Raw genomic sequence first — 21,567 nt, 5'->3', positions numbered from 1 at the left:
CAGTATCATTAGCCTGGCCACCAGGTGTGCCATGCCCAGCTTCAGAATGCACCTGCGGGCCAGAGGGAAGGTGGCCCAGGTCTTCAAGACTCTCAACGATGCCCCACAGCACCCGGTAAGTTAAGGCTGCTCCTCCATAGATTGTGCCTGACTTGACTTGGTTTCTGTCCGATCAGTATTGAAGCTCAAACCTTTAACACGAGCCTGCCAAGTGACAAACGGCATTGGCGCTTAGTAACACAACCTGTGTTAGTGACACAACTTAAAATCCAGATATCATGTTCACGTATCCTTTCTCCTCCTCCCTTTTTCCTCTCTCCATTACTCCCCCCCTCACCCAGAACCTCTCCCTGTGTACGGCCAGTCTGATGTACATCCTGAGCCGAGACCGACTCAACATGGACCTGGACCGGGCCAGTCTAGACCTGATGATCCGCCTGCTGGAGCTGGAGGGGGACCACTCTGTGTCCAAGGACAACCAGCTCACTGCCAAGGAGATGTCAAAGGTCAAGGAGAAGATCCGCAAGCTGTGCGACACGGTGCACAACAAGCACCTGGACCTGGAGAACATCACGGTACGGGTTCCCTAGAGAGAGTCTACCTTAGGTCATATTCATTAGGGTATGCAACGGAAAACAAAAATTACTTGTTGGACAAGTTCAGGTAGTCCCTCCCCGTTTCAGGCCAGTTATTTTTTTTTGGGGGGGGGGTGCCTAATGAATATAACCCTGGTCTATGCTTACAGGATGGAGACTAGCTGTAGCTCAGAGCCCGAGACTCTTTCCTCGTTTTCTCCCCGTCTATCTCTAACTCTTCTCCTCCCCCTCTGTCCTGCGACAGATGGACTACTAGAGGTTTAAATGGAGGCCTTAAACCAGTATGGATTAGCAGGTGTTGTGTAGATGTAATCTTGGATTTACGTTAATAATCTTCCTGCTTTGGCTCCTCTAATGGCCGTCGCCGCTGTAGGTTTTGAATAATTATTTCAGCATTGTTGGGGGAAAAACACTGCTTGATTGATGCAATGAGAGGTCTCTGTGATGGTCACCAAAAAAACATGACTTTTGTTTGTGAAATGATAACATATCCCCTTGTGGAGAGAGATGAAGTCGCCCCTGACGCACAATGGCTTTGCACGTTAGAGCCAATGGAAATAATGTATTTGAATCGGGACTGGCGATACTGCACAGCCTTTAACACCAGGTTCAATCTGACGACGTGATGACGGGGCCCTTGATATCTGGATGTTTAGCCTTTTGGTTTCCTTTCCTTCTATAAATATCCTCTCCACTAATTTTCTAGTTGGTGTCCCAAATGTCACCCATAGGGCTCTGGTCAAAAGTAGTGCACTATGTAGGGAATAGGGTGATGTTTGGGATGAAGCCCTATTCTTCATAGAGAGAGAACTGACCATTTGCATCAAGGCCCCCCCCCCCCAACTGATTTTGATGAATTCAAGTGGTCTCTCTTCGGAATAATCACAGGGACTCACTCTCTTTTATATTTCTGTAAGCGTCCATGTTGAATTAATCATTAGAGAATCTGATTGAAATTTGGTGGAAGAACTGAATGTTCGCTTATCGTTTGAGCTCAACAGTTTGTTTTAAAATGTTTAATGTTAGAAGCTAACACTTTCATGATTAATATCTCTATCGACAGTGAAATTCAAGATGTCAGTATTGTTGTGGTTGGACCCAAACTCTACATGCAATCTAGATTTCTCCTGACTCCCATCACTAGGAGGAAGGAAATCTTTTTTTCTTCCAATTCCTCACCCTGTTATCGTCTGTTATAGTTAGCATCTTTGATTCACAACACACAGAGTCAGTCATGTCTACTTATACCCTGTGCGTGTGTGTGAAGTAAGTGTATTTTCATTACTCCCTGTGTGTGCGCAGACGGGGCATTTAGCCATGGAGACCTTGTTATCGCTGACCTCCAAGCGGGCTGGGGACTGGTTTAAAGAGGAGCTTAGGCTCCTGGGAGGCCTGGACCACATAGTGGATAAAGGTAAGCTAGACCTAGATATTTACATTTGAGTCATTTAGCAGGCGACTGAATAAGTTTTGTGTGTGTGAGAGAATATGTATGCCTTGCAATGCTAGCAAAATATGGTTACTTCCGAATGCAAGTTACATGCCATTCCGTTTAGCAGTCATGGTTAACCCCCAAGAGTCTAAGCCGGCGGGGGGGGGGGGGGGGGTTCTACTAAACTTTTATGTATATATATATATATATATATATATATATATATATATATATATATATATATATATATATATATATATATATATGTATATATATATATATATATATATTACATTTACATTTAAGTCATTTAGCAGACGCTCTTATCCAGAGCGACTTACAAATTGGTGCATTCACCTAATGACATCCGGTGGAACAGCCACTTTACAATAGTGCATCTAAATCTTTTAAGGGGGGGGGGGCAGAAGGATTGCTTTATCCTATCCAAGGTATTCCTTGAAGAGGTGGGGTTTCAGGTGTCTCCGGAAGGTGGTGATTGACTCCGCTGTCCTGGCGTCGTGAGGGAGTTTGTTCCACCATTGGGGTGCCAGAGCAGCGAACAGTTTTGACTGGGCTGAGCGGGAACTGTACTTCCTCAGTGGTAGGGAGGCGAGCAGGCCAGAGGTGGATGAACGCAGTGCCCTTGTTTGGGTGTAGGGCCTGATCAGAGCCTGAAGGTACTGAGGTGCCATTCCCCTCACAGCTCCGTAGGCAAGCACCATGGTCTTGTAGCGGATGCGAGCTTCAACTGGAAGCCAGTGGAGAGAGCGGAGGAGCGGGGTGACGTGAGAGAACTTGGGAAGGTTGAACACCAGACGGGCTGCGGCGTTCTGGATGAGTTGTAGGGGTTTGATGACACAGGCAGGGAGCCCAGCCAACAGCGAGTTGCAGTAATCCAGACGGGAGATGACAAGTGCCTGGATTAGGACCTGCGCCGCTTCCTGTGTGAGGCAGGGTCGTACTCTGCGGATGTTGTAGAGCATGAACCTACAGGAACGGGCCACCGCCTTGATGTTAGTTGAGAACGACAGGGTGTTGTCCAGGATCACGCCAAGGTTCTTAGCGCTCTGGGAGGAGGACACAATGGAGTTGTCAACCGTGATGGCGAGATCATGGAACGGGCAGTCCTTCCCCGGGAGGAAGAGCAGCTCCGTCTTGCCGAGGTTCAGCTTGAGGTGGTGATCCGTCATCCACACTGATATGTCTGCCAGACATGCAGAGATGCGATTCGCCACCTGGTCATCAGAAGGGGGAAAGGAGAAGATTAATTGTGTGTCGTCTGCATAGCAATGATAGGAGAGACCATGTGAGGTTATGACAGAGCCAAGTGACTTGGTGTATAGCGAGAATAGGAGAGGGCCTAGAACAGAGCCCTGGGGGACACCAGTGGTGAGAGCGCGTGGTGAGGAGACAGATTCTCGCCACGCCACCTGGTAGGAGCGACCTGTCAGGTAGGACGCAATCCAAGCGTGGGCCGCGCCGGAGATGCCCAACTCGGAGAGGGTGGAGAGGAGGATCTGATGGTTCACAGTATCGAAGGCAGCCGATAGGTCTAGAAGGATGAGAGCAGAGGAGAGAGAGTTAGCTTTAGCAGTGCGGAGCGCCTCCGTGATACAGAGAAGAGCAGTCTCAGTTGAGTGACTAGTCTTGAAACCTGACTGATTTGGATCAAGAAGGTCATTCTGAGAGAGATAGCAGGAGAGCTGGCCAAGGACGGCACGTTCAAGAGTTTTGGAGAGAAAAGAAAGAAGGGATACTGGTCTGTAGTTGTTGACATCGGAGGGATCGAGTGTAGGTTTTTTCAGAAGGGGTGCAACTCTCGCTCTCTTGAAGACGGAAGGGACGTAGCCAGCGGTCAGGGATGAGTTGATGAGCGAGGTGAGGTAAGGGAGAAGGTCTCCGGAAATGGTCTGGAGAAGAGAGGAGGGGATAGGGTCAAGCGGGCAGGTTGTTGGGCGGCCGGCCGTCACAAGACGCGAGATTTCATCTGGAGAGAGAGGGGAGAAAGAGGTCAAAGCACAGGGTAGGGCAGTGTGAGCAGAACCAGCGGTGTCGTTTGACTTAGCAAACGAGGATCGGATGTCGTCGACCTTCTTTTCAAAATGGTTGACGAAGTCGTCTGCAGAGAGGGAGGAGGGGGGGGGGGGAGGGGGAGGAGGATTCAGGAGGGAGGAGAAGGTGGCAAAGAGCTTCCTAGGGTTAGAGGCAGATGCTTGGAATTTAGAGTGGTAGAAAGTGGCTTTAGCAGCAGAGACAGAAGAGGAAAATGTAGAGAGGAGGGAGTGAAAGGATGCCAGGTCCGCAGGGAGGCGAGTTTTCCTCCATTTCCGCTCGGCTGCCCGGAGCCCTGTTCTGTGAGCTCGCAATGAGTCGTCGAGCCACGGAGCGGGAGGGGAGGACCGAGCCGGCCTGGAGGATAGGGGACATAGAGAGTCAAAGGATGCAGAAAGGGAGGAGAGGAGGGTTGAGGAGGCAGAATCAGGAGATAGGTTGGAGAAGGTTTGGGCAGAGGGAAGAGATGATAGGATGGAAGAGGAGAGAGTAGCGGGGGAGAGAGAGCGAAGGTTGGGACGGCGCGATACCATCCGAGTAGGGGCAGTGTGGGAAGTGTTGGATGAGAGGGAAAAGGATACAAGGTAGTGGTCGGAGACTTGGAGGGGAGTTGCAATGAGGTTAGTGGAAGAACAGCATCTAGTAAAGATGAGGTCAAGCGTATTGCCTGCCTTGTGAGTAGGGGGGGAAGGTGAGAGGGTGAGGTCAAAAGAGGAGAGGAGTGGAAAGGAGGAGGCAGAGAGGAATGAGTCAAAGGTAGACATGGGGAGGTTAAAGTCACCCAGAACTGTGAGAGGTGAGCCGTCCTCAGGAAAGGAGCTTATCAAGGCATCAAGCTCATTGATGAACTCTCCAAGGGAACCTGGAGGGCGATAAATGATAAGGATGTTAAGCTTGAAAGGGCTGGTAACTGTGACAGCATGGAATTCAAAGGAGGCGATAGACAGATGGGTAAGGGGAGAAAGAGAGAATGACCACTTGGGAGAGATGAGGATCCCGGTGCCACCACCCCGCTGACCAGAAGCTCTCGGGGTGTGCGAGAACACGTGGGCAGACGAAGAGAGAGCAGTAGGAGTAGCAGTGTTATCTGTGGTGAGCCATGTTTCCGTCAGTGCCAAGAAGTCGAGGGACTGGAGGGACGCATAGGCTGAGATGAGCTCTGCCTTGTTGGCCGCGGATCGGCAGTTCCAGAGGCTACCGGAGACCTGGAACTCCACGTGGGTCGTGCGGGCTGGGACCACCAGGTTAGGGTGGGCGCGGCCACGCGGTGTGAAGCGTTTGTATGGTCTGTGCAGAGAGGAGAGAACAGGGATAGACAGACACATAGTTGACAGGCTACAGAAGAGGCTACGCTAAAGCAAAGGAGATTAGAATGACAAGTGGGCTACACGTCTCGAATGTTCAGAAAGTTAAGCTTACGTTGCAAAAAATAAATAAAATAAAAGATCTTATTGACTAAAATGATATAGTACTGCTGGCTGGTGAAGTAGCCTGGCTAGCAGTAGCTGCGTTGTTGAAAGTGAAGCTGGCTAGGTGACCTCGACAATTTCTCTAAATTTCTCTAAACTACACAATTATCATGGATACAAGGACAGCAAAGACAACTAGCTAACACTACGCTAATCAAGTCGTTCCGTTGTAATGTAAGTTTCTACAGTGCTGCTATTCGGTAGAAGTTGGCTAGCTAGCAGTGTTAGCTAGCAGTGTTGGCTAGGTAGGAGGACGGCAGCGCGGCAGGCGAAAATAGCTGGCTAGCTAACCGATAATTACTCAAAGCTACACAATTATCTTAGATACAAAGCTAGCAAAGAAAACTATGTAGCTAGCTAACACTACACAAATCAAGTCGTTCCGTTGTAATGTAATCGTTTCTACAGTGCTGCTAATCGGTGGCTAGCTGGCTAGCTAGCAGGGTTGACTACCTTACGTTACGTTAGGACGAGAATACCTGGCTAGCGAACCTCAGCGAACCTCGATAACTACACAATTATCTTTGATACAAAGACGGCTATGTAGCCAGCTAAGTAGCTAGCTAAGATCAAACAAATCAAAGATAGCAAAGACAACTGTGTAGCCAGCTAACACTACACTAATCAAGTCGTTCCGTTGTAATGCACTCGTTTCTACAATGCTGCTATTCGGTGGCAAGCTGGCTAGCTAGCAGTGTTGGCTACGTTGCGTTACGTTAGGACGAAAATAGCTGGCTAGCGAACCTCAATAACTACGCAATTATGTTTGATACAAAGACGGCTATGTAGCTAGCTAAGATCAAACAAATCAAACCGTTGTACTGTAATGAAAATGAAAATCAGACCGTTTTACTATAATGAAATGTAATGAAAAGTTATACTACTATTCGGTAGACGGTGGACGTTTGCTAGCTGCTGGGCAGATAGCAGTGTGGACTACGATAGACGACGAAATACGATAATTACGCAATTATCTTTGATACACAGACGGCTATGTAGCTAGTTAAGAAGAAATTGCTAAGGTTGGACAAATTAAACCGTTGTACTATAATGAAATGTAATGAAAAGTTATACTACCTGCAGAGCGAATGCAAATGCGACCGCTCGCTCCAAACCGGATGTCAATGTATATATATATATATATATATGTATATATATATATATATATATATATATATGTATATCTAGTCGGTGTCTAGCTTACCTAGTCAAAGGTAAGAGCTAGTCAAAATCAAATAACTAAACGATCCTTGGTATCACCATCTTAAAATAATTATATATAATTATATATATATATATATAATTATTTTAAGATGGTGATACCAAGGATCTTTTAGTTATTTGATTTTGAAGTTCAGGTGTCAAACTCATTCCACGGAGGGTCGAGTGTCTGTGGGTTTTCACTCCTACCTTGTACGTGATTGACTATTAAGTAACTCCCCACTCCTGGTTGTTCAGGGCTTCATTGAAAGGAGAACTAACACCTGTAGACGCTAGGCCCTCCAAGGAATGAGTTTGCAGGTTTAAAAATAAAATAAAAATTGGAATATTTGATTTAACATTGAATAACCGATTCATACATGGAAAAACAGTCAAAAGGCTATGTCCGAGAGCGATAAGACCAGGATTTTTTTATTTATATTTTAACATATTTAACCCCTCTTTTTTTGGCACTGAGCTAATTCCATATACACTGAGTGAACAAAACATTAGGAACACCTTCCTAATATTGAGTTGCAACCCATTTTGCCCTCAGAACAGCCTGAATTCCTTGGTGCATGGACTCTACAATGTGTCGAAAGCTTTCCACAGGGATGCTGGCCCATGTTGACTCCAATGCTTCCCACAGAATGGGGGGTGGACCATTCTAGATACACAGAGGAAACTGTTGAGTGTGAAAAACCCAGCAGCGTTGACGTTAACACACGCAAACCCGTGCACCTACTACCATACCCCGTTCAAAGGCACTATGGGACTCCCAATCACGGCCGGATGTGATACAGCCTGGATTCGAACCATGGACTGTCGTGACGCCTCTTGCACTGAGATGCAGTGCCTTAGACCGCTGCGCCACTCGGGAGCCCTGCAAGGATTTGAAGTGGATTTAAAAGGTGACATCAATTAGGGATCATAGCTTTCACCTGGATTCACCTGGTCAATCTCATGGAGAGAGCAGGTGTTCCTAATGTTTTGTGTACTTCCATAAAACATTTTAACTGGTACAGGGCTATTTTCAGACTAGGCTTGTGGGCGTGCAAGAATAAAACAACCAACGTGTTCGTGAGAGTCTCCCCTTTCCACAGGCGGGTCATATTAGTGTGTATCCCAAACAGTTCTGACGCTACAGACAGATGTTGGCAGATCGGCGGGCCGACTTTAGACAAGTCCCGTGATGCATGTGGGGGTGTTAGAGCAAAATGGTGAACACCATTGTGTTCGTGAGGGTCGTCTTTCCGTAGTGGTCATAGTTTGTAGACCAAACCTTTTGAACACTGGACGTTTTCGTCAGAACGATTTTCTGGATGTCTTATGGTCTCACTAATACTGCCGTAGCTCTGCCACCTTTCACCGCAAATGTGGATGGCCGATGGCCGACATCGGCAGATGTGGTGGATTGAGACGCAGCTGACGCAACAACCAAAAATTATACTTTTGGTCATGCAGTGTATGTGGACGCCTGCTCGTCGAACATCTCATTCCAAAATCATGTACATTAATATGGAGTTGGTCCCCCCCCCCCCGTTTTGCTGCTATAACAGCCTCTACTCTTCTGGGAAGGCTTTCCACTAGATGTTGGAAATTGCTGCGGGGAATTCCATTCAGCCGCAAGAGCATTAGTGAGGTCGGGCACTGATGTTGGGCGATTAGGCTTTGCCCGAAGTCGGCGTTCCAATTCATTCAAAAGGTGTTCAATGGGGTTGAGGTCATGGCTCTTCAATGGCGTTTCCATTTTTGGGGTTTATATTCTAACCTGATCGATGGGGTTGAGTGGTTGAACCATCTTGTTTCCTGCAGTGAAAGAATGTGTGGAGAACCTGAGCCACGAGGATGACAAGGAGAAGCTGGTGGCATCGCTGTGGGGAGCCGAGAGGTGTCTACGTGTGCTGGAGAGCGTGAGTACACACACACACACACATCTTTGTTTTTGTGAATTTTCTGTACTTTTTGGCGAGTAAAAATATATTCCCATTCAAAAACCTATTTTTCCCTGACCCTTAAGCCTAAGAAAGCCTTTTAACAAATTCAGGACATGAAAAAAGTCCTTTTCTAAAATGTTATTTCTTGTTTTCCTACCTTGTCAGGACATTCTGGTTAGGGCTGGGCGACATGGCCTAAAATCGATTTATTTTGACAAGCTTTTGTTGCACAGTTAAAGGTCAATACACTGCATTTCAAACAGTTAGGAATAATATCATGAATTCAGGGCTTGTAAAATTCTACTTAGGCTAAATATAAGCCTTCAACCATAAGACCCACTAATCATTTACTTATTTTATCATTTGAACCTGCTTTGTGGCAATAATCACTAATCTGGCTTTCAAGTCTGTATATGAAAATGCCCTTTTCATTACAAATGTATCCAGAACTCTGCACATCCACTAATAATGGCCGACTTCTGGTAACAGGCATTATAGAACATTAACACAGGTCTCATAAACAACCTCTCAAGCACAAGCCCACTACTAGTCAGTAGCCAGCTGATCTTTATATTTAAAGTCTAGCCAAATTGGATCTATTTGCTTGCCAACAAGTTAGAACAGTTGAACTTTTATGAATACACCCTCCTGTCCGTCTCCATCTGTTTGAACAACAGCAGCCTGTTCATTTTGTTTAGATGGGCCACTTGATTTGAACATCTACCTGGATCAGATGCTTTTGCTTCTCAGAATGAGAACGAGTTGCCAAATCCTTATACAAATGCATCGTTCGATGCTCATTTCACATTTCTAAAACACAGACTAGATTGCTTAGCACATAAGTCTGTGGCTAAAATGCTGCTAGCTGTAAGTGGTACTGCAACGCCGCGTACGACAAACCAATAATGCGCTTTCCACAATCATGTTAATTGATACTCCCGTCTTATACTAAAAAAAGTGGAAATCAATCAATACGCCATCATTAACACAATGGAAAAATCAAATGAGCTATTTAGATATAGAAAGTGTGTGGCCTATGTAGAGAAACAAAATGGTGGCGTTTCAGGCCACGTGGCGGTATGTGCTCGTGGGGTCTGGGCAGGTGTGATGTAGTTGACGTTTGTATGACGTTGTCGTTTTGTATGTGTGTGTTTTGATATTGTTTATAAAAGAAAGAAAATCGTTAATTAAAAAAAGAAAGATACTCTTGTCTTTGTAGGGTCTGCCCTGTTGTACGTTTTGGGAGTTGAGACTTAAGGGTATTGTTACAAAGGGTAACTTCTCCAGTACAGTGAAATGTCTCAACGTGCTTGGGTGTCCATATGACCCATTTTTATGTCGGACAAAGCCTCAAATGGAGGAAGAGGTGATCTTTCGTCTCGTTGTTGTGAGTGGCAGGGGGAGGGGCTTGGTGTCTGTGTGGGAAGGTGCATACAGCACAGGAGTCAAGGAGATTTGAAACATTGTCCTGAAACATGAATTCAAATGAATTTGATATATCGCCCAAATACTGGTGACATGTTAAGACATTGTAGTTCTGATGAGGTAGGAAAACGTACACACACACACACACTGTGTTGGACAACACTTCTGACTACTAGAAGGCTGAAAATGACATAAATTCATAATCAGGGTCAGTCATAGCCCTTACTATATCTTATGTAAAGATAGTCTCCGGTACTTTTTAGCCAGTAGTTCTGAAAGTAGCGCTCATGAGTCAAATGTGATCCTCAAATTGCATACTACGTCACACGCGCAGATATGTGCACCACATCATTGCTCTCTTTCAGCTCTGCTGTGTGCATCTTGCTAGCTGTCACTCAAATGACAAGGGACTGATTCTCATTGGCTGGAGCTCGAATTGCTAGGGGGCTGGCCCACGAGGGTTAATTTAGGGAAAATGGCGCCGTACAGCTTCCAGTAAACAGTCGCTTTCAAACTAGTGATTTCGTGGCTGATTGAGGTAAAACAGTAATTCTGCTCATAGATTATGCATGTATGAACTACACATTGACACATCCAGGCCAAACCGGGAGGTGGGAAAAAAATACTCACGAGTCGCAAAAATTCCGAAGCGTGCCTTTAATATCAGTTATAAAGTATTGATGGGAAATGTTGATCTTTGTAACAGCTGCCCATGCCCCTCTAAGCCTGCAATTGTGCTCTGTTTCACTTTCAGCCAGAGTACAGTGTATATTTAGATAGCAGGTTGCTGGGGTTAGATTACTGATCAAACTCAAGTCTGTGAATCCAATGTGAGTCTCCTATAGGGGGGCTCTGTGTGCTCTTGATTTGAGATGAACTGTTAATGCATTGAATTCCCTGTCTAATTAACTTTCTCTGTGTCTTGTTGATTTGTGCAGGTAACTGTTCACAACCCAGAGAACCAGGGCTACCTGATTGCTTATAAGGACTCTCAGCTTATCTGCTCCTCAGCCAAGTGAGTGTCCTGTATGAGCGCGAAGGAACACACACACACACACACAGTCCTGTATCACCAGACGGCATCATTTGAGTTTGCTTGGTAGCAGTGCTGATTCAATGCATCAGTTTGGTGAATCTCCCCTCCTTCCACAGTTGACTGCTTCAGGAGCCACTGACTCCTATCTGCCTTTACAGCTGCAGACTTAAAACCCCTGATGGCAGCAGTATTCTTTCAGGATCAAACAGAGTCATAGGTGGCCATTGTGGCAGGGGGCGCGGTCAGCCTTTTTAGAGAATTTGAGGCCCACGTTAATAGAGCTGAGAGAATTTTGCAGTTTTTAAGCAAATGTCCTGCAATTCTATGCATTTTTCCATGTTTAATGCGTGGTCTTTTGCTCAAACATAATAACAAAATATATATTGCTAAAATCAATGATTTGACCGTCTAGGTTTTATTTTGGTGATTGTTAGTGCTCAAAGATTTTATAAAAAAATTGTTTCGTTATCTTTTCTGCATACTTCAAATGTCTTACGTTTACACAGCTTTTTTCCATCCCATTCCAAGAATTCACATAGATCTTCTTTGCCTTTTTTAGATTTGATTTGAAATGCACTTGACTCCTCACTGACAGGTTATATCGCAAGGATAATTCATGCACAAAAGTTTCTGTATGGAGCTCTATGAGAAACATGGGGAAATGTCAATTTTCATCAGGGCTCTGTTTTGCCGTTTCCTCATTTTTAACACTGTCACAGCATCCGCCCTCGCCCTGTCCGTGTTCCCCTCTGTAAAGCAAACTCTGCCACTTCTCTGCCCCCACTGGACCCATCAGCCCTCCACCAATACCCCCATTTCTCTCCCCTTGTAAGGGTCAGCCACCCTCCAAGCGTCCCAGTCCCCCACCCGCCTCGTTCCACCACAGCCACTTATCTGTTTAAACTCTTCCGTCTTTAACTGAATTAGCCTCGTCCCAGGCAGGGTGCGTTGACTGCAGCCGGGACCCTGACCGCCCTGCTCTGGTTCCTAACCCCTGCCTCACCCTTGGTGAACTGCCCTTGCACCCCCAGCCAGGAGGCCTCTCCGACTGGGTAAAAGAAAGAACCGCTGTCAGATTTTACACAGAGGATTCACTAGCGGCATTGATCGCGGCTGCGCTAATTCAATTACGGAGGGGGGGGAGAAATCAGAGGGGTCGAGCCACACAGCAGCTCAGATGCCCTCATTAACAACCGCCCACCCACCCCCCCACTCTAATGAATGAGCTCTTCCTCCGCTCTCCTCTCTGCCTTAATAATAAATGACCCCCATTATCTCTAATCTCATTATTTTGCTATTTTGCATGAAGCTGTTTTGCTTCTGGTTAGCCATGCAGCCGGTGTGCACGGCTGTTGCTAACCTTTTTGTTATAGGTTAAATTTACGCTCTGCTCTCCCGCTGCACACTGCCTTTTTCAAAGGTATTGGCGGGGATGCTGTCTGACTAATGGTGTAGGGCATATGTCTATATGCGAAGAGAAACGCTAGAGACGTGTGTTATTGCTTTTGTATCTTCTGCGGGTCTGTTTCCCATGTACCATCGCGGTCTCTGAATAATACAACAATCTCATAGGAAGAATTGTTGCCCTTTTTGACTTTTTTTAAAGCTTATTTTCAAGACGCACTCTGTTAGTGTTTTAATTCTGTGTAAAAGTCCTTCCAGAGCCCGATTCCGTATACTTTCAGTCCAGTCTTTTGTCAATCAAAAGATCCTCCCATCAAATATGAAGACTGTTATTTCCCAGCACGAAATCGGCAGGTTATAAGTTCAATGCCAAAATGAGAAACTATCAAGCTTGAATAGACATTGGCATAAGGGACCATAAATGGAAATTGGCTATATAGCCGAGTACCTCTAGTTCAATACCAATGTTGTGCTTGACTTGATACGTAAATTAATTACTTATTGGTGTCGCCATTTTAACCAATTGAGTGTGCTCGCATATACTCCCTTAAAAGACCTTTACTTGAAAAACAAATTTTAAAAGCGGCAATAGTATTTTGTCCCTCTTGAGACACCATAGCTTTAAAATAGTCCGAATTGATCTAAGATAACTCAAGAAAAATGTAATTTGGCTCTTAGTTGTGCACTTTTGCATCTAGGATGTTTGGCGCAGGTGAAATATGTTAATGAAAACAATTAGTCTCTTGCTAAACACCTATTTGAAGAATACTTACTGTTGTTAACCAATCACCGATAAAGGGGCATGCACTTCGGCTACTGACCTTTTGGCTTGCCTCGAGAGAAAAATGTGTACACGAACAGGCGGGGAAAAAATCTTGCCGAAGACCCAAAACAAACAAATGTCACAATGTCGTCATAACATATGCACAAACTGTTTCGGATGTGAAGCATGCGGGCGTGCTAACCCATTGCTAACCCATTGCCCCTGTGTGTTGTTGACAGGGCCCTGTGGCACTGCGAGGAGATGATCCAGCGCTACGGCCAGGAGACTGGGGTGAACAGTGCCCTGTGCTCGGCGGGCACCGCCCTGCCATACGCCAGCCACAGCAATGTGGGTAAGGCCGTGGAGGACTGCATGAAGGCCATCATCGGCGTGCTGCTCAACCTCACCCACGACAATGGTGAGAGCTACACACACACACGGTCCCCAAAAGGGGTCTCACACAGTATCATCTGGATATAGATGACCAGACAGGGCCAATGCCACTGCAGTGGTCGTCAATTATGGTTGAGTAAATTTGCATACCTACACAATCTTTTTTTTTGTTTTATTTTTTTATCCCTTTTCTCAATTTTGTGGTATCCAATTGTCTCATCACTGCAACTTCCGTACGGACTCAGGAGAGGCGAAGGTCGTCAGCCGTTCGTCCTCCGAAAAACAACCCAACCAAACCACACTGCTTCTTGACACAATGCCCACTTAACCCGGAAAGCCAGCCGCACCAATGTGTCGGAGGAAACACCTGGCGACTGTGTCAGCGTGCACTGCGCCAGACCAGCCACAGGAGTCGCTAGTGGGCGATGGGGCAAGGACATCCCTCCCGGCCTAACCCGGACGATGCTGGGCCAATTGTGCGCCGCCCCATGGGTCTCCCGGTCGCGACAGAGCCTGGACTCGAACCCAGAATCTCTAATACCTACACTACGTTGTGCACCCGCCGCTCGTTCATAGAAGTGCTTTAATATGACACCTAAAGACATTCAGCTTCCCAAAAGTGTGTTGTGCACATAACTGTTGAGGTCCCGTCGTAACTTTGTTTTACGAGGGTCGGGGCAATACCAGTATCGCCGCACTTGTTAGCATCATGGCAAGGAGTCATAACACAAAGCAGATTTAACTTCTTTAGGAAAACAGCTCTAATGTTGGAAACAAACATTGTCATCGTGATTCACATTTTTATTTATTTTCCAAGCTATAGCACACAATATTTTACTAACAGCAGGTTTTTTAAAGGACCAAAGAGTTTGGTCTACTTCATGTTTTCATTTTTGCCATGGAGAAAATATCGCCGTACTGGTATTGTCACAGCTGTTTGTTCTACCCCTTGTGTGTGTAGAGTGGGGAAGCACGAAGACAGGCGAGCAGGAGGACATGATCATGACAGCTTTGAACTGTGTGCTCCGCGTCCCACAGTACCTTCATCAGGAGAGGAGGTTCGACATCCGAGTACTGGTAAGCATCATCGTTACCCAAGTATCACATTGCAGCCACGGCTTTGGTTAGATGGGTTTCCAGGGCCCATATTTATAAAGTGTCTCGGAGTAGGAGTATCTAGGAGTATCTAGGATCAGGTCTCTCCTGTCCATGTAATTGGGATCATTGTGATCTGAAAGTTAACTGATCCTAGATCAGCACTCAAACTCTGAGACGCGTTATGAATACGGGCCCTGACTTCCTAGATTTTTCTTGTTGTTTTGGTCCCCAGTTCTATTACCATCCCTCTAAGGAACTTACTTGAATGTGTTTCAACTCGACCTAGTTGATAGATGAGGGTCTAAGTGTAGGGGATGATATTGGAGTGTATGTCCATTTTGAGGTGGGATTGTTTCTGCTTCCCAAATGGCACCCTATTCCCTTTAAAGTGCACTACTTTTGACCCATAGAGGGTGTCATTTGGGACACAACTGGTAGAGTCTGGGTCTTGGTGATGGTACTCTAGGCGTGTGTATGTCTCAAGTGTGATGGTTCTCCATGCAGGGTCTGGGTCTGCTGATCAACCTGGTGGAGTACAGTGCCAGGAACCGCCACTGTCTGATGGAGATGGAGATGGACGGAGGAGCTCCCTTCAACTCTGTCCTGGTGGCTGACAAAGAGGAGCTCAAGACGGAAGGATCGCTCACTGCCATCGCTGCCCTGGTGCAGGTGGGTTAGAGAGCCTGTGTGTGTGTGTGAGCGTGTTCATAGGTCAGGTTGTGTAGAGACCGCGTACATTTTCAGTGAGCGTTATACGATCTCGTAGGCATAGATCTGGAAGGGTGGATGAACTGATTACATGCAAGCGCAAACCTTTCTGACCGTATGCGTTTTTGCGCCCTCAGCTCTTCCTCCAGCGGGAGCAAGCGGCCATAGCGGCAGAGGCGGAGACGGATGACTTCATCAACGACGTGCCCAAACCCAAGCTGGACCAGAGCGGCGAGTGGCAGGAGTCTGGTGGCGAGATCCAGTGGGTGGCCTCGGAGAACAACAACACCAACACCAACACCGTCAGCGAGAAGGAGAAGGCCAAGAAAGAGGAGGAAAACGAGGAGCTAGACCTTACCAAAGGTAATGTCCTACCTGGTTAAATAAAGGCAAAATAAATAAAAACAATGTTTAACTAACTAACCAAGGCTAATGTAATAGATCCATACTGACATTAGGTAACTCTGAAAAGAGATTGAGTAGAACCTGTGTTTTGGATTATAAATGAGGCATTGCTGAATCGGATGTTGTAGTAATATTGGCGACTCTTTCTCCTCTCTTCCCCCTGCAGCTCTGCAGCATGCTGGGAAGCACATGGAGGACAGCATCGTGGCCTCCTACACTGCTCTGCTACTGGGCTGTCTCTGCCAGGGCAGTCCGGTAAGGCAACTCTCCTGGCGTTCTGAGCACCATGGCTTCTCTACATAATCAAATTAGAATTTTATACAAAGTGCATTTCAAAAGAAGTCATTCAAATGAAGAAGATAAAAAAATATATATATAAAAATTAAAAACAGAAGGCAATAAAAGAGATGAATCAAAGATATAACGAAAAAGTTTTCTGTAATAAGTTCCATCATTACATAATGGCCCTGGTTTGGGATTGTTCACTAGACACACAGATTTAGGCTACGTTTTCCGTACCATTTTGGTAATTTAGCAGACACTCTTTTCCAGAGGTAGGGAAGGCAAACGAATCCATTGTGTACAGATGCACTTGGCTAGTGCTGAGGTCGCCCGATACGTATACATTTCTGGATATTCTGTTCTTTTCCAATGTGCCCAACCCACATCATCATTAAGACACAGACTCGTCAGCGACGCCTCGTTCGAACATCGGCAGTGAACATCCGTCATTGTAAAGCCTTTCAGGGACCATCAATGTTTTCCTTCAGAATTGCGGTCTTAAAAGTTTCACGGCCGACTGTCGAGAGGAAAATAAAAGCGGAGTTGATTTTTATCCCTGCTTTAATGGCCTTTTTCTCTTTTGAAGATTGTTATTAGCGATTCAATGATGCCTTGAGAGCTTAGTGCATCTCTAGTAATGGACTCTCTCTCCCAATGGGCCGTTAGGTTGTGATTGATTGTGCCACGGTCATTATCTCTCTCTGACAAACCTCTACCGATCCCAGGCTGTAGTTTTAATCTGGACAGGGGCTCTGTGTTTTAACTCGGGAAGGTCACACCTCAGACTTCTGTTTGTCTTGTAAAACAAAATGGTTGTAGCCTGCCTGGTCTAGCGGTCTAAGCAGCTGCCTATGAAAGACATACAGCTTCCAGCATGGATTCGAATCCGGCTCATTGCTCTTGTAGCGCTCTCTCCTACGTTAACTCTCTACCACTGTCCTCCTCAATAAAACACCCCAAAATATGTGGGGAGTAGGGTGTCCCACTCCTTTAAAATAAAACCAAAAACGGTTTAGCTTCACTCTAGGACTGGATATGTTTTCAATTAAATGAATTCAGAAGTTTTAGCCTTAACTTGCCTGAATACTGCTTTCAAGAGGAAACACCAGAGCAATGGACGGCTGAGTGTACCTAAAAGCAGTGGATCGGCCGTCCTAGCGCCTCTGACCACAGAACATTTGGAAATCATTTTATTTTAATTTTCCCCCGACAATTCTACATGCATCACCACCGTTCGTCGACACCCAGCATGTAATCTACTGCACACGGCCAACCTTGGATTGGATGGTTACAGTGACGGCTTGTTTTCCCTCTGAGATGATACGGACATTTGTTTATCACTAGAATTACTGTTATCTGACACAACGTGATGCATCTGCCTGTTGTTTATTTCATCAGAGGTTGGAAATGTGAGTAGAACTAACAAAGGATTCTGTGTCGATTCATTGTCTTCTCTTTCAGATGAATGTGACTACTGTGAGGGAAAACCTGCCCAAAGGAGATTTCTCAATAATGACAGAAATGCTCAAGAAGTTCCTAAATTTCATGAATCTTACAGTAAGTTCTCACATTTTAAAATATAAAATGTCTTCCTACAAGTGTCTGCTTAAAGGTCTTTATTGTGGCCTCTGTGTCAGTGAGCTTGTACAGGCTAATGACTAATATCCCAGTCTGGCCCCTGTAGCCTTATATCTGAATAGGGATTTGTGTGGAGCGAGTGTGTGTGGTAACTGACCTTTGCTCTATCGTTCTTTCCCTCACTCCCTCTCATCGCTCTCTCCACAGTGTGATGTGGGCACCGCAGGGCAGAAGTCCATCTCTCGGGTCATTGACTATCTGGAGCACTGTTAGAGGCCTGACTCTGTGGGGAGGGACCACACTGGGGGCTGACTGCTCGTCTCACACCAGGACAGTTGGGTAGACCCAAGTCCAGACACACACACACACACACACATCACACACACACACACACATCACACAGCCTGCTAATAACAACCACCTATCTTCATCATCGTCAACACCACGTTCACTATACATACTGTGATGGCCTCCCTTCAAACAGGCGAGGCCTGAAGCACTGGTTCAGCATTCCACCGCTCCTATTATGACGTCTGTTTGGAACAGGAGAACTCTGAGCAGATAACAGAAAATAAGAACAACCTTCCGTTTATATTCTAGACGTTCTGTGTTCCAAACAGTTTTTTGTCTTCTGTTCCCTCACGAAATTGTAATTTATGATTCTCAGAATGATATTCATTAAATGTCGATTTTGGGGGGGGGGGGGGGGGGGGGTTGTGACCCTTTTTCTTCATTCGATACCCCTAATTGTGCTATTCAGGTTGTACATTTATATAAAAACTCCTATCCCAAATCAATATGTCGCCTTCTTGCTACATCTGCCACATCCTCCATTGTTTTTTTCTGCCTGCTGTAAAAGATGTCTCTCTCCCTGCCTCCCTCCTCTGTTTACTTCCGATTTGTCATCAAAGTGCCTGTGTGCCTGACCCCCCCCCCCCCCCTGAATGCGAAGAAAGCATTCAGCAGTGACCCACACAACTGGAATAGGAACACGAAGCAAAAGCTCTCAGCCCGCTTTGAAATGCTGAAGCCCCCAGAGCCCAACGGCCCCACTGCACTGAAGCTCTTTTATTGCCTTCGCGACTGTCCTTTTTGTGTGTGTGTGTGTGTGTGTGTGTGTGTGTTCTAAAAAACCCTCTGTCGTTGAGGGGAGGGTGTGAAAAGGTTTAGAAATGAACCAATAGATTTTCTTTCCGTTTCGAAGTACATGGAGTACACCTCACCTCTGTCCAAGTCGATACTTTCGGAGATTGTAGGTCTTCAAGGACAAACCTGAAATGGTCCTCATCTGTAGTTTCACTAACGTGAGAGAACTACATCATTTAATCTATACCCCCCCCCTTATCATTATTGGTTATGGCCAACAGGAAAGTATGGATGTTTGTCTTTAATTTGTATTGCAGAGACTATTGGGTCGGAATGACCACCACAGTGCTTCAGCTAGCTGTTAAAGGCTGTAGAACACATAAGTGTTGGTTTTCTGTTGCTGAATAAATACATGCCAGTCTGGCATTAAGTTATATTCTTCCTCCTCTCTTCAACGCTGCAATTTCTTTTTAAGCTTTTCTCAAAAAAATCTACTGGACTAAAAGACTACAGTGTTTTCTTTTTGCTTTTCAAACTTTTTAATTTAAGCACTTGAATTGATAAGAGCGCTGTTCATGAACTGAGCCTCTCAGTTTAACAGTTGCTGTATCCATGCTCCCTCCGTTCTGAGTTTCATAATGTGATGCCCATTATATAACTAACCTGTTTCATAGCCAGTGTTCTCAGTTTTGTTCAATTCAGGCTTGATTGGGACTGCTATCGGCTGCGTGACGTTGTCAGCTAATTCATTGGTTATATGCTGTTTCCCATAGTTTTCTCCTATAAAACTGTAAAATCCTCTTCTCCCAGCTTGAATGCGGAGGTTAGTCGGTCGTGGGGCTGTTTGGGGTTAAGATGTACAGAATTGGGGAGATGAAGTTTCCCTCTTTTTATTTCCTAAAGTTGCGTTCATTCCCCCTTGTATATTTACGACATGTTTTTGTTTCTCTTCTAAGACGCGCACGCACACCCACAGCCACGCAGACATTAAAGCTTCAGCCATCTCCATGCACACACCCTCATCGATACTTTCTAAGCTGTTAAGCCTCTTGTATTTCAATCTGATGTACGCTGTAGTCGGGAGCCACACCAGTCGTTTAAAAAAAAAAAAAAAAAAAAAAAATTGGCTTAATTAACACTTCTGAAGTTTACAAGAGCTTTATTCACAAATCTGGAAATGGATGGAACAATGTAAATACTTTTGTAAATATTGGAAATGTAGAAATGGTAGACTACTTTTCTGAATCCAATCCAATTTATTTTATACAGCATTTTCAGTTGTGTTATTTGAAAGACAGATTTAAAAAGGTGTAAAAAGGCAAATGCAGGAACATGCTCTTTGTACCAATTTCAAGAATGTCTTTGGTTACTTGTATATAATTTTAACTTGAATAAAAATTGCTACTTTCAGTACATCTGTGTCTGATACTTTTGTGTCATGTTTTGGAATAATCTATTGCTCTTTTATGCAGCATAAACTGCCCCTATAACTTTCAGACATGCAAAAGTAGACTGAACTGTGAGGGGGAGAAAAGGTCAGATGCCAAATTGTTAAAATGTGTTTTTACTTGAGCCAGATAATCTACATAAGGTATCAAACACGAATCAACATGTTTTTTATGGGAAAAAAATAAACAATTACGAAGCACAAACAAATAAAACCAGTTATTTTGTGCCACTAGTTCTCTCCCACAGGTTCATAAACCCTCTAAGCTCTGTCTTCTGGTCTTCGCAGGGTGCACGCATCAAGTTCCCACTGTCTCTACATGCGGTATCGTATGTTCCTGGCCCAGGTAGCTCAACAGTTGAGTCTTCTGCTGTATCGTTCACTGTTGGCATGCCAGTTGGGACCGTGCGCACTTGCTCGGTGCTCTCAAGTTCAGTGGTGCTGAATTCCGTGCCGCAGGGCCTGTCCTGCAACAACTCGCTGAGCGTCGAGATGTAGATCTGCGCCATCTGAAGAGTCTCTGACTTGGACAGCTTCTTGTCGCTCTCCAGGTTGGGGATGACGCTCCTGAGGCGGTCGAATGCGACATTGAGCCCGAGCATCCTCCTCCTCTCGCGGGAGTTTGCAGCCATACGCCGACGCCTTTGCGCTCTATCGATGGTGCTCCGGTCCTGCTCAATGTATCTGAGCCCTGGCAATCTGAGCTCCACAATAGCGCACGGGTCACACTTGCCCCTGCGCTCTGCCCTCTCTTCTATCCAACTGGTCTGCACAAGAGCTCCATGTGGACCGTCTATACGATGCGCTTGCACTTTCAAATCCGCACCAGTGTCTGCGTCTCTGGAGATAAATGGCACAAAGAGACTTTTGCGGCGTGGCATTGTCCTGAATAGGGTATAGATTCAACGGTGCAGACGTGTAACTGAACTTCTAGACCCTTCCCTTAAAGTTTTGGGTGTGAGGGGAGCATTTATTGACGACACGCCAGAGCTTGTGAGGATGGTATGGGCGTGGCGAGGGTCGTGTGCACGTAATGAATAGAGTTGAAACCCTTTGATAATGTCAGCAGGAAGTCTATTAACCAAGTTCATCAAAAGTGGATTAGGTCCATCTGAGTGATTACTGGGTGCATGGGGCTTGGCTCTGGGGAGGAGTGCGATCAGGCCACTTTTAGAGCTCGTTGTCTATTCATTATTTTTATTAAAATTTAGGGTAATGGCATAGCATAGGCTATGAATGTCTTGTTATTTCTGCTC

At 45.6% G+C, this 21,567-nt stretch overlaps 2 protein-coding genes across 4 annotated transcripts in view; one reads left to right on the top strand and one right to left on the bottom strand.

Moving 5' to 3' along the window:
• Positions 1-20,277, top strand: part of waplb (WAPL cohesin release factor b) — a 59,692-nt gene extending 39,415 nt beyond the window's left edge. For all 3 annotated transcript variants that reach the window (XM_055890735.1, XM_055890734.1, XM_055890736.1), the window contains 12 exons: positions 4-115; positions 342-575; positions 1,899-2,010; positions 8,565-8,662; positions 11,050-11,126; positions 13,554-13,732; positions 14,669-14,784; positions 15,310-15,474; positions 15,651-15,876; positions 16,085-16,173; positions 17,662-17,757; positions 17,986-20,277. In XM_055890735.1, coding sequence (XP_055746710.1) covers positions 4-115; positions 342-575; positions 1,899-2,010; positions 8,565-8,662; positions 11,050-11,126; positions 13,554-13,732; positions 14,669-14,784; positions 15,310-15,474; positions 15,651-15,876; positions 16,085-16,173; positions 17,662-17,757; positions 17,986-18,051 — 1,570 coding nt within the window. In that variant the 3' untranslated portion in view covers positions 18,052-20,277. The remainder of the gene's footprint in view (positions 1-3; positions 116-341; positions 576-1,898; positions 2,011-8,564; positions 8,663-11,049; positions 11,127-13,553; positions 13,733-14,668; positions 14,785-15,309; positions 15,475-15,650; positions 15,877-16,084; positions 16,174-17,661; positions 17,758-17,985) is intronic.
• Positions 20,278-20,412: 135 nt separating this feature from the next.
• On the bottom strand, positions 20,413-21,286 carry atoh1c (atonal bHLH transcription factor 1c). The gene has a single exon (XM_055890738.1). It carries the CDS (start codon positions 21,190-21,192, stop codon positions 20,530-20,532), a length of 663 nt encoding a protein of 220 aa, XP_055746713.1. The 5' UTR covers positions 21,193-21,286; the 3' UTR covers positions 20,413-20,529.
• Between the last annotated feature and the right edge of the window lie 281 nt (positions 21,287-21,567).

The sequence above is a fragment of the Salvelinus fontinalis genome, chromosome 30 (genome assembly GCF_029448725.1).
Source record: "Salvelinus fontinalis isolate EN_2023a chromosome 30, ASM2944872v1, whole genome shotgun sequence".
NCBI classification, from domain to species: Eukaryota; Metazoa; Chordata; class Actinopteri; order Salmoniformes; family Salmonidae; genus Salvelinus; species Salvelinus fontinalis.
The sequence above is the reverse complement of the archived record's forward strand: the minus strand, read 5'-3'. Positions and strand labels throughout refer to the sequence as shown.